A 12559-nucleotide genomic window follows, 5' to 3' on the forward strand; every position below is an offset into this window, starting at 1 on the left:
TCTCAAACTCCTGGGCTCAACTGATCTGCCCACCTTAGCTTCCCAAAGTGCTAGGATTACAGGCGTGAGCCACTGCACCCAGCATCAATTGCATTTCTGTATAATATCATGATGAACTAGAAAATCAAAGATACCATTTAGAATAGCACAAAAAACATGGACTACATCAGGAAAAACCTGACATGGGAAGTACTGGGTGTGGCCCGCCCAGAGTAGTAACAAGACCCTGGACACTCAAGAACCCTGAAGTGTAAGGCATCCGGAAAGCTCAAGGCTTTCAGTGCAACAAAGTCCACAAGTAGAGCCCGAGATTGCAACATACGTTTTTATTACTCAAGGACAACCTGGACTTCACCAATGCCCAGCTTCACAGGGCATGTAGTGTGACTCACGGCTGAACACAAAATCACTGTTAAGCCTGTGCTACAGCCCTGGGCTACTTTTGGACACGCAAAAGGACACTCGGTTACATGAAACCTGACTTGCTTCTGAAGACATGTGATACATGTCTTTTCCCTGAAAATGTTTCCCTTCCCTGTCTGCCATGCTCCCAACTTTTCTGCCTTCCCAGGGCTTCTCACTGTCTGGGTAACTAGGTCTTGGGCCTAGCTAGACCTTGGGTAGTGGCCCCTCTGCCACAATCAGTGCCTGGGCCTGAGGCTGAGCTTGTGGCCTCCGAAGCCTGACTTGGCTTGGAGCTCGTCTGTGGCGCCACCACATTAGGCCAGCTCACAGGTCCCCGGTAAAGCCTGAAGACACTGGCCCGAAGTTGGAGGTGGGTGCTGCTCGACTTTCTGGAGGATCTCACAATTCTCGCTTCTTGCTAGGACTGAACCATGAGACTTACAACCATACTTCACTTTTCCCAGAGTTTTTCTTTTTGAAACAGGGTCTTGCTCTGTCACCCAGGCTGCAGTGCAGTGATACAATCATGACTCACTGCAGCCTCGACCTCCCAAGCATAAATGATCCTCCCACTTCAGCCTCCCCAGTAGCTGGGACCACAGGCGTGCGCTACCATGCCAGGCTAATTGTTTAAAAAATTTTTTTGCAGAGACAGGGTCTCATCATGTTGCCCTGGCTGGTCTTGACCTACTGGGCTCCAGCGATCCTCCTGCCTTGGCCTCCCAAAGTGCTGGGATTACAGGCATGAGCCACCGCACCCGGCCACACTTTTCCAAATTGTAAGCAGGTAGGAGGGTCCATCGGCTCCATTGTGCAGGGTGGCCACTGTCCAAAGAGATGGGCAAAGAGCTGCTGCCAGAGGCCTGGGCTGCAGACGCCCTGCCTGGCTCTCAGGGGAGCCAGCTCCCTACTCCACGCCCCTGCGCAGCAGCCCCTCTCCTACCCTCACGGGTCTGTGCAGCCAGCAGCCTCCCAACATGCGCCAGCCTCCTCACTGGATGATGCCCGCCTTCCTTGCCCCCAGATGCCGGCATGGAGGCAGGGTTCCACTCTGCCTGCCTGTGCCCACAGAGCCTAGAACAGCAGGGCCACCGCCTTCTCTCCCCCGCGGGCATGGGCCCCCACCCCCACTGCCTGCAGAGTGCTGAGGACTCGTGCACCATGAGAACTTCTGACCATGAGAACTTTGACTTCCGGATTTGGGGGATCAGCCCAGGTGAACACATCAGCTCTGAAATTCATCACTTTCTTCGGGCCCCTGCCTGTCCTGTTCCAGGCCCAAGCCTACAGAAGGAAGAGGAAAGTTCGCTTAGCAAATGGGGGAGGCTCCCCTACTGCCAGAAGCCCTGGCTCAAGGCCTGGGCCATGCTCCCTTATCTCCTGGGGCGTTCGTGGGAATTGAGGGTTTTTGTTTGTTTGTTCGTTTGTTTTTAAGACAGGTTCTGGCTCTGTCTCCCAGGCTGGAGTGCAGTGGCTTGATCACAGCTCACTGTAGCCTCCACCTCCTGGGCTCAAGTGATCCTCCCATCTTGGCCTCCAAAAGTGCTGGTATTACAGGCATGAGCCACCTCGCCCAGCTGAGGGTTCCTAAGCAGTGGTTCTTCAAATAGTACCTGGGATGGAAAATTCCTGCTGGGGCTTCCTATTTCCTGAAAGCACAGAGTGGGGCAGGCACCCTCGGGCTAAAGGAGGTGCTACTGTCAGGAGGCGAGGGAGGGAGTGGGCCAGGGTCTTGCTAAGGGAGGCATGTGGGGCCGGCTGGGCTTCTAGAGGTCGCCAGAGCCAGTGGCCTGTCCGGCTGCCCCACGCCCTCAGCGCAGTCGGGACAGACACTCTGCTCTTTGGGGCTGGCAGGGATGCGCCTGAGCACCCCAGAGGCCAGCCTGGGCGGCAGCACCTGGGAGGGAGCTGGACGACAGCAGCTGCAGGCTGTCCAGGGCCCCATCCTCGTACAGGGCCAGCTTCTGGACCATCTTCTGTCGGGCAGGGTTGATGATAATCTGCGGTGGCTCTGATGATGACGATGCAGAGCTGCCAAGGGCCAGTCCTGGGGAGGAGATAGCACTCCCTTAGCCTCATGCTGCGTCTCCCCAGCCCCCACCCTAGCACCCTGCCTCCCTGGCCTCAGGCCTGAATTCCTCAGAGAAGTTCAAGGGCAGGGCCCAGCTCTCAGGCTACCAGACAGAGCCCTCCTTGTTCCCAGCCTTCAGGAATGGGGTGGGGGGAGGGCTGGAGAGCAAGCTCCACCTGGGAAGGATGTGGCCTGGGGAGGGGAAACCAGGCTTGCTAAGGACACAGTGAGCGGAACACTTGGCCCTGGTTCTCTTCTAGAAGGCTGGGGTGGGGACTACAGGGGCTTTGGCCCAAGGAGGCCTTGGTCCCTCTCCTGGGAACCCGTCTCCCCAGCTACCTTCCACGGCTGTGGGCCGGAATCCTGGGCCACTCCCCCAGCTCGATTCTCCCGCCATGTCCCCCTGAGGACAGCCGGCCTCCCTGAGGGGTGCTGGGTCCAGAGGGCAGCTTGGAGTCAAGTGCCAGGAGCGCAGGGCAGCAGAGAGGCCGCCTAGGCTCTCGTCACTCTCCACGGGCTGGTTGGGGCCTCTCTGGAGATGCTCTGCCGCCTGGGCACTGGCTCCTGATGGCGCTGCTGGGGGCTGCCATGGGGCAGCCCCACTGTGGGCACTGCCAGTGCTGGACACGTAGGAGTTCTCCTGCGGGGAAGGGGGGATGCAGCTGGCGGCCTCCGAATGCCCGGGCACCCCCGCCACCACTGCCTGCAGCTTCTCTAGCCTCTCGTACACCTGCAAGTGGAAAAGAGGGACTCTCAGGGTGAGATGGCAGCCCTGGCTGGTCACCCCATGGGCAAACCACAGGGCTGCTCCAGGCCATCCGTGACCTGCCCCGGGGCTCTAAAATGGCATACCCTGCAGCTGGGAACGCTCTGCCCCTCGCCCCTCTGTTCCCGTCACAGGGAGTGCTGAGAAGCGCGGCTGCCAAAAGCAAGGACTGAGAATGGCCTCTTTCTTTTCTACAAAATGAATCTCACTGCCCCGCTGCCCTCAAACGGGGCCTCTCCATTTTCAACTGTCACCAGAGGAGAAGGGGTGGGGTACTAGGGAGGGGACAGAAAAAGGCAGATGCAGTAGCACAGTGCGCCCAGCAGGGGGTGCGGCAGCAGCTCTTTCCTTCTATGTGAAGTGGGGTCGGAGCTGGGCTCCGCAAAGCAGGACTGCCCGGGGCCCCTCAGTTCAGAGGGGTGCCGCCCCAAACAGAACCAAAGGGCAAGCAAGAAATGTGTCGAGACTCCGGAGAGACCTAGCAGGTGCTGAGATGGGGTCACTACAGAGCAAGGCCTGGAATTCGGGCTTTCTGTCTGGCCACCCCGTCCCAGTGGGCAGCTGGCTACCTGGGTCATAGGAGGCCTCCTTTTGGCCCGGCGGTGCAGGCAGCAGCAGGCCAGCCGGCCCAGGCCCAGGCCCAGCTCAGGTGGGCAGGGTCCGGGCCTGGGGTCCAGGTGCTTCTTGTAGATCTGCATGGCGATGGGAACAGCCCAGGCATCTGCAGCCAGACCTGCTTGCAGTGTGCTCTGGGTGCTTCTCAAAGCCACTCCAGCCTCCTCAGCCTCCTCTTCCACCAGGTCTTTCTGTGGGATAGATCCTGTCAGTATGGCTACCAGGTGGCCATACCTGCAGCTGCAGTCCTCAGGTCCTTGTCACTCAATCATATGGTTTTTTTTTTTTTTTTTGATTAAAAAAAAAGAGATGGGGTCTCGCTGTTGGCCTGGCCGGTCTGCAAGTAGGCTCAAGTGATCCTCCCGCCTCAGCCTCCCAAAGTGCCGGGGTTACAGGTGTGAGACACTGTGCCACAGCTCTTGGTCTTTCTACAGCTTACTTTTTTTTGAGACAGGGACTCATTCTGTCACCCAGGCTGGAGTGCAGTGGTGCAACCATGGCTCAGTGCAGCCTCAACCTCCCAGGCTCAAGTGATCCTCCCACCTCGGCCTCCCAAGCAGCTGGCATTACAGGTGTGTACCACCATGGCTATCTTGCTATGTTGCCCAGGCTGGTCTCCAACTCCCAGGCTCAAGCGATCCTCCTGCCTCAGACTCCCGAGTAGCTTCTAGAGATTTATTAAACAACCACTGTGGGCCAGTGGTGCTCTGGGCCCTAGGGATATAGGAACAAACAGAACCCTGGGCCCTGGCTTGACAGAGCTGACTTCCTGGTGGAGGAGAGGCCCATGGAGCTGGGCTCTGAAGTAGCCTGAGAGGAGCCGAGAAAGAAAGCGCCCCACAGACAAAGACGCACCCCACAGACAGAGGTACCCCACAGAGAGGCACCCCACAAAGAGGTGCCCCACAGACAAAGAGGTACCCCAGAGAGAGGCGCCCCGCAGAGAGGGGTGCCCCACAGAGAGGCACCCCCGGGGTGGAAACAGGACCAGAGGCCATCTCCAGTTCTGAAATCAGACAGACCAGGAGGAACCACCTGGGTGGGCGGTGGCTTTTCTCGCAGAGGGAACGGCACATACTAAGGCTGTGAAGCAGGCAGCAGGGAGCGCCCCGAGTCCCGGGGACCTGGGGTGTTGGGGGGTCAACCACATAAGGGACTGGGCCTTCACCCCAAGAGCAGAGAAAAGGCAAAGGGGCCTTTGAAAAGAGCACTGTGGCTGCAGAGTGGGGAGCAAGTGGGGAAGTCCAAGGATCCCCAAGGAGCCTGGTGCTCTTCTTCAGCAGGATGCATGGATGGACGGATAGGGAAGGCAAAGGAAGGAGGGCTCGAGCCCGGCTCCTGGGTTCTCAGCGGGGCTGAATCCTGATGGAGACCCCACAGCACACAGAAACGGCCCCAAACAAGAGGAGAAGCAGTGAAGCAATTACTGGCTGAGCACATTCTGTGAAGTCTGTTTTGCATATGGGAAGACAGGCCCACAGGGGAGCAGGAATTTGCTGGAAGGCCACTGTCAGGCTGGGGCTAAAACCCAGGTCTCTAGTCTCCTGACCCCACCACAGTCCACGGCGAGGCAGACTGAGTGGAAGACGACCGTGAGGCAGCTCAGACTGCCCTGCATGGCACGGAGAGCTCAGGTGCAGCCTGCTGGGGCTCAGGAGGTTCCTCGGGGCCTGCTTCTTCTCTACCACCGCCTTTCTCCGGCCCGAGTCCTCTGAGTTCCACTGCAGCTTGGGTCTCAGTGCCCTGGGACCGCCCTTCCCCCTGCCCCCAGCCCAGGTGGGGTCTGTACAGGCCCATAGTGTCTGCAGGACAGACAGGTTTGTCCTCAGTAAGGTAAACGAAGTTGTTTGGGGCCCTGCCTACTTTCAAAAATGAGGCCACTGTGGCAGCAGAGGCATCCATGGGCACTGCGCCCCAGTTATCCCCACCACTGGGGCTGTGCCTGCTGGCTCCCAGCAGCTGCGTGTCCCTCCTGGCCCTGCCTCAAGGGGCTCACCAGATACTTGGTCCTGGCACCGTGCGTCTTCACAGCCCTCTGACCAGCCAGGGTCTCTAGCACTACCTGGAGAGAGAGAAGAGGGAGAGCATGGCAGTGGCCTTGGCAGGGAAGAGGCCTCTGGTGTGGACATGGATTGGGCCTGACAAGGGTGTGGACAAAGGCAGAGCCAGATGTTATGGGACTGAAGCTCAGGCAACTCGGAGAGCCCACTTGAAGACAAATTACAAACACACAGTTAGGTGCAGGGTGAGGAGGAGAGCCTCGGAGGGAGGGGGACCCCGGAGCTGCAGCCTCTTGGCAGATGGCCCCTGGCCCGCAGTGCACTCTGCAGCCCCAGCCTCTGCCTGCCTGTGGCTTGTCCTCCTCTGAGCCAGAAGAGGGGTCAGTGGCTCACCACCCCAAAGCTGAAGGTGTCCGTGTCCACAGCCAGCCTTCCCGTCTTGATGTACTCCTCGGGCAGGTAGGCCAGGGTGCCCCGCACTGTCTGTGTCCGGGCCACCATGCTGCTCTGGCTGGGACTGGACCCGGCAAAGCGGCTGAACCGGGCCAGGCCAAAGTCTCCCAGCTTGGGTGTCAGCCTCTCATCCAGAAGGACGTTGGAACTTGGGGAGGGAAGACAGTGGCGTCAGCTCGGTCGTAGCTCCTACACCTGCCCAGCTTAGATAAGGCTGGACTCGAGGCTGCCAGCCCGGTGCCTTGCCCACAGAAAGCGCTGGCACTGCCCTGAGTGCTCCAGCTGCCTGGGGGCCTCTGCTCATCAGTAGGGGCCATCCTCGGCCTGTTCCCACACGTGTGCCATGCCGGGGTGTTGAGGTCCCAGGCCATGCGTGATCCCCACATTGATAGGACGGGGCCCCCCTTGCTGCAGGCCCTGCCCCGGCAGTTCTCACGGGCCCCTCCTCACCTCTTGATGTCTCCATGGATGAGGCTGGGGCTGTCCTGATGTAGAAACTGAATTGCCCGGGCTGTACCCAGAAGGATGTCCAGTCGCTGAGGCCAGGAGAGAGGTGGGCAGGCCTGGGTCTGGGGCGGCAAAGGGGCACAGGGGAGGTTGCTGGATGGCCATTCCTTGATCCCAACCATCCTTCTACCTGTCACCTGGAAGAGCAGCCTGGAACGGCCACTTCACTCTCTAGGCCTCAGTTTCCCCCTTCTGGAAAACGAGGAGCAAAGTCTCCACTTCTTAAGCGGGTGCAGACTAAGCTACTCTGGCTGCTTGTCAAAGCATTCAAGGCTGGGCAGTGGCTGGGGACACGTTCAATAGAATCTGCTGGGCTTCGGCTCCCAGGGCTCATCCCTTTGTCCCTGGTGGTCGGGAAGTCCTTGAAGGCATTCTTCCCGCTCTCCCCAAACACAGCATGCTGGAGAAGGCAAGGGGGCCCTCCCTCAGCTGTAGGTGGTCCAGCTGGTAGCCCCAGACCCCCTTGCCTCCGGAGCTTGCTGATGAGACCCTCCAGCTACGCTGCTTGTAAAGGGGAGAGGCCTGGGAAACAGCTCTATAGAAAACATTGGGTCGGGCCAGGCGTGGTGGCTCACGCCTGTAATCCCAGCACTTTGGGAGGCTGAGGCATGCAGACCACCTGGGGTCAGGAGTTCGAGACTAGCCTGGCCAACGTGGCAAAACCTCATCTCTACTAAAAATACAAAAATTAGGCAGGTGTGGTGGTGCGTGCCTGTAGTCCCAGCTACTCGGGAGGCTGAGGCAGGAGGATCGCTTGAACCCGGGAGGTGGAGGTTGTGGTGAGCTGAGATCACACCACTGCAATCCAGCCTGGGTGACAGAGCAAGACTCCACCTCAAAAAAAAAAAAAAAAAAAAAAAAAGTGACCCCCACCGTGGGCCAAATCCTGAGCGAGGTGCTGCTGGGGAGCTGGAAGTGCAGGCCTGGCCTGCTGGCAGGACCCACTCACACAGGCTGAAAGCCCTAGGCCCCGCGCCCAGCTCCAGCCAGGTGTCAGGAGTGCTTTGGGTCCTGGGAAGCCTACCCGGCAGTGGAGACGGTCCTCCAGGGAGCCGTTGGGCAGGAAGCCGTACACGACGCAGTAGAAGCCACTCTGAGCACAGTAGCCAGCAAAGTCCACAATGTTTGGGTGACGAAACCTGTTTGAAAAAGAGGAGCACTTTCCATCAGGCCAGACTGGGTGGGCAGCCCTAGCTGGGGCCTCAGCTCGCCCAGGCCTGCCAGGCCTCAGGTGCCCAAGGGAGCCAGGTCCTGTGGTGTGGGGTCTGAAGCCCCACGGGACCTGGTGTGGCTCCCCCTCTGGCCTCACCTGGACAGCTGCTCCACCTCGGTCAGGAAGCTCTGCTTCACTGCAGTCCACTCCAGGTCAGCGTCCTGCAGCCCCCAGGGTGCGGTGGGGGAAGGGGCAGGGAAGACGGGCAGCGTGAGGCTCTCGAAGCGAAGGCCTTCGGGCCACCAGTGCCACCTACCCGAGGCCCAGAACCACCAAGGGGCCAGGGACCCTGCGCCAGAATGAGGGCTGAAGGAGTTGTGTGGAGAAGCGAGGGGGAAAGGTTGGAGAAGTGAGTGAGGGTTGTCTGATGGCCTTCCAGGGTCCCTGCCAGGATGCGACACTCACCTCCTTCAGCCTCTTCACAGCATACACCGTGTTCCTCATCACCGCCCGGTACACGCACCCAAAGCCACCCTCCCCGATCTTGAGCTCCTCTGAGAAGTTGTGGGTGCCCTGGGAAATCTCACAGAGAGGCCAGCAAAATGGAGAGGGGTGGGCTCCCTGCAGGAGGGACACTGAGCTCTCTGGGCCTGGCTGTGGGAAGAGAGCCTGGATCAGGTGGGGTCCCTGTCTCCTCCCTTCTGCCCAAGGCTCCAGGCTCTCCCCACCACAGCTGCCTCCCAGCTGACCTAGCTTGGCTGACTGGGGCTCTGCGGTACACCAAAGGCTGAATTCCTTCCTCCTTGTCTCGAATCTTCCCTGGGGGGCAGGGGACACCTACCTTGGTAGAGGAAGGGGCTGGAGATGGCGGTGGAGGCCGCAGGGAAGCAGGGCTTGGGACCACGCCGAGCTCAGGCCCTGCATGGGTCTGGGAGCCTGGAAAAGCTTCATAAAGACACCAGTGAGAGACAGGCAGAGACCAGCAGCAGGGTCTACAGCCGTGGCCATGGTCAAGGTGGGCCCTTCTTTGGGTCCACCGAGCCCAACAACCAGGCCCTCTTACCTGGGGAGAGGAGGGTGGAGGCTGAGGATGGCAACTTCCGGGGGCTCCAGGCCTCGGCCTCGGCGGGTGCAGGGATGCTGCTGGGCCTCGGGGCAGTGGTGCTTGGGGACGGAAGCGGGGCGGGAGGGTGCCCTGGGACGCCAAAGAAGGAAAGGAAGGTTGAGGCCCGGGTGGGGGAGCCCCGTGGGGCCCGCCGGCCTCCCAGCCGTGGGGTGCCCGGAGTCCCGCGCTCACAGGCTGTAATGATGTCCCGCGCACGGAGCAGCTGCAGGTGCGTGAGGATGTGCACGAGGTCGGCCACACGGGCGTTGCGGTTGATCCAGGGCCACAGGACGCTGGCCGTGCGCTGCCCGGAGCGCTCGCACAGCCGCAGCTCGGTCTGGTCGCGCACGATCAGGGCGGCTGCGGGGCGGGGGGCGTCAGGCGTCGGCGCCGGGAGCCCGCGAGCCTCCCGCCCCCCGGCAGCCCGCCGCCACCCACCGAACTGGCACCAGTCGGCGGGCTCCAGGGCGTCCATCACTTTGTAGAAGCGGCACATGACCCAGGGCGGCACCTCGTACAAGAAGTGCTGGGCGCCGGGGGCTGCGGGCTCCCCCGGGCCCGGCCCCCCGGCCATGGCCGCCGCCGCCGCCGCCGGGCCGGGACCTGTTGGGGCCTCTCAGGGCCGCGGCGGGCGCGGGCCTGGGCCGGCCGGGTGCGCGGACACTGACTCACTTCCCCTTCGAGCCGGCCTCGTGCGACGCCCGGCGGGGCGGAAGGGGCGGTGCCCGGGCCCGCCGCCATCTTGCGCGCCGCGGCCGCGCACTGGGCCACACGGGGTCGCCCCGCGCCGGGGAGGGCCCGGGTCCCAGCGCGTTCCGCGAGCGGCAATCGGCCTCCCGGGCTCGCCCGGGCGGGGCTCTGGAGGACGAACGGCGGCTCCCGGCGTTGGGGACAGAGGGCAGGGCGGAGGCCCGGGCTGCTCGGAAAGGGGCCGGGGCCGGGCCTGCCGACAGTTCCTGGGCGGTCCTGCCGGAGCCCTGCTTTCCACTGCGGCCTGCAGGGCTGTTACCAGGAGCCCTGCCTGCCCGCCCCACGTCTAGCCCCCTGCACACAGCAGCAGCCTTGAGCTATTCAGTCTCCTTAGGTGTCCTGAAATGTGCCAAGAACGCTGCCCGCCACAGCCGTGAGTGTATGCGTTGCTGCTGCCCCAGCCCTCATTTGGCAAGGGTGAGCTCAGGCAGCTGTGGTGAAGGCTTCCTGAGCCCGCCGGCAGAGCTCCTGCCACCCCGTACCTGTCCCCTCCTGGGCATCGTCCTTGAGTACTTGTCTGGACCGCCACCCCCGGTCCCCGCCCTGAGATGGGGAAGACCCCACAAGCAGCAACGCAGACTTACTCTTTTGTTTCTCCAGCTGGATGTCTCCTCCAGCGACAGTTCCCCTTGCCCTCTTGATCCTGACAGCGAAGGGGTTCCCCACCCCTAGCCCTACAGACTTAGGACTTTTCCTGGAAACGAGAAGTGCCCAAGGCCCACAGCTGGCCCCTGTTGGAGTCTCTTCCCAGAAGCCACCACCACTGTGGCCACTCCCAAGGAAGATGCCAACCATACCATGAAACCCATGGCTTCTCACGGGACAGACTTTACTGAGATGTACCAACTCAAGTATCTGAAATGACTATGCACACCCATGCTAACCTCCACGGGGGGACTTGGTCCTACTTACACACAAAGGCCCATCAGCTCACGGAACAGGGCTGGCACACGAAATGCTCAATGCATACAAGTTGACTTTTCAACCCTGGGATCTACCTTTCAAGGCCAGGCCTTCAGAGGGTACGTTCTAGCATGTGCATGTGAAGCTGGACTCCTTTGAGCAGTTGTCTCCTCCAGCCCCTTACCAACCTGGTGAGGCTGCTCCTGAGAGCCAAGGAAGCCAGTAACAAGGGGGCCCCCTTTGGGCAAACCCCTCAGCCTGCCCTTGCCTGGTCAGAGAACCAGGTTAGCAGTCAACAGAGGGCATGTGAGGGTCCTGGCCAGAATGAGACACAGGAGGAGCCACAGCCTGCGGGGGTGGGGGTGTCCAAAAGCACCACAGCACAGCCAGACCTAGGGGGTGCCCCTACCATACGGGTCTGGAGCAGGGAGGTTGTGCTGCAGGCTGACTCATGCCAGGCCCTTCCCGTCACACGCTGGAGCAGTGTGCCTGGAAAGCACTGGCTTGGAAGAAGCTGAGGGGCCAGCGAGGCCAGCATATGGAGGCGGCTTCCCTTGGCCGCTCGTGGCAGGCCTGAAGGCAGCTACCTGTGTCCAGGGACAGCCAGATCCAATGAGGAAATGCAGCACCATGCTGTCATGTGAGCTGGAGGGGGACTTCTGTCTTATAATGAAAGCCCAGACCTTGAGTCACTTTCACAGAGAGATTTATCGAGAATGCTAACAGCACAGGATACAGTACTTCCCAACAAAAGGTGCAAACGCGTCACTTAGAAAGGCATGCTGAGTATTCTTTGCTTTCACATGTATTAAAAAACTTACAAAAATAAAATAAAACTGCGTGCTGCCCATCTTTTCCAATAGTAAAAGAACCTTATGAAAAAATCACTTGATTTTTTACAACAAAAGACACAAACGGACATTTTTATGTAAATTTATAAGGCAAACTCTTTATATAATAAATAGGTTACAGGGATTCAGTGGGGGGGGGGTGTTTTTGAAACGTATACAGGTACATTCAGACAGGTTTACTGAAATGGTACAAATTTCCTTAATAAATTGCCTTTTGTTTTTAAATATATCAGTGCTTTCAGTCATTTGGCTATACACAAAGAACCTTTTTTCTGAACACTACAAAAAAGCAATCAATAATTTTTGTTTTTAAAACGACCTACTTATTTTCTAAAGTAATTGTCCCAAAACACAAAAACTGAAGGTGAATACGATACAGGGCTTTCAGAGACATCTCCAGCTAAGTGTGTCCCGGCCTCTCCCCGTGCCCCAAGTGCACCTCTCCCAACCTCAGACGGGTTTCCAGGCTGGAGCCAGCTCCCTTCTGCACAGGGTGGCCTGTGTTACTGGCAATGCTGTCCATAGCTCTCGGCCTCTGGGCTGGCACAGGGGGAGCATGACTTCAACTCAGGAGGGGGCAGACACCCTGCCTAGCTCTTCCAGATGCTGCACCCCGCATGCAATGGTCACTACAGTCAGAGGAGGGAGGGGCTGTCTCGGGAGGTTTTCTAAGGAGATGTTTTTCCCATGAAATGGGAATGGGATTTCTCACATCTAAATTTTGCTGGCGATCGGATGACAGCCAAGAGAGTGCAAGCCCCCTCCATGGTCATTTTATTGCCCTGGGAAGGGGAGGGTGGGGAATAGAGATGTCACAGTGTTGAGCCCTGGAGGATGGGGTGGGATGTGACGGAAGTGTCTTAAACAGTAATGCCCATGGGGCACACCTTGGAGAGAGAATGCCCACCACCCGGCCTGTCCAGGAAGAGCTGCATCTGCCAACATTAGCCTGACCTGTGCCCACAGCAGAGCGTTCCAGC

At 59.6% G+C, this 12559-nt stretch overlaps 1 protein-coding gene across 4 annotated transcripts; it reads right to left on the minus strand.

Moving 5' to 3' along the window:
• Positions 1 to 311: 311 nt before the first annotated feature.
• On the minus strand, positions 312 to 10635 carry IRAK1 (interleukin 1 receptor associated kinase 1). 4 transcript variants are annotated; one of them, XM_063721165.1, is made up of 14 exons: positions 10410 to 10635; positions 9268 to 9435; positions 9034 to 9165; positions 8812 to 8915; positions 8436 to 8624; positions 8127 to 8191; positions 7842 to 7956; positions 6761 to 6879; positions 6251 to 6458; positions 5854 to 5919; positions 3812 to 4048; positions 2816 to 3206; positions 2303 to 2452; positions 312 to 1689 (listed from the first exon to the last, which is right to left on the minus strand). In XM_063721165.1, the coding sequence occupies exons 1-14, from the start codon at positions 10618 to 10620 to the stop codon at positions 1631 to 1633; spliced, it is 2214 nt and encodes a 737-aa protein (XP_063577235.1). In that variant the 5' UTR covers positions 10621 to 10635; the 3' UTR covers positions 312 to 1630. The 4 variants fall into 4 exon arrangements, with proteins under 4 accessions (XP_063577235.1, XP_054401221.1, XP_009233688.2 ...); XM_054545246.2 differs by lacking the exon at positions 10410 to 10635 and adding an exon at positions 9514 to 9746 and having other exon boundaries at positions 2816 to 3116; XM_009235413.3 differs by lacking the exon at positions 10410 to 10635 and adding an exon at positions 9514 to 9746.
• Between the last annotated feature and the right edge of the window lie 1924 nt (positions 10636 to 12559).

The sequence above is a fragment of the Pongo abelii genome, chromosome X (genome assembly GCF_028885655.2).
Source record: "Pongo abelii isolate AG06213 chromosome X, NHGRI_mPonAbe1-v2.0_pri, whole genome shotgun sequence".
In the NCBI taxonomy this organism is placed as follows: Eukaryota; Metazoa; Chordata; class Mammalia; order Primates; family Hominidae; genus Pongo; species Pongo abelii.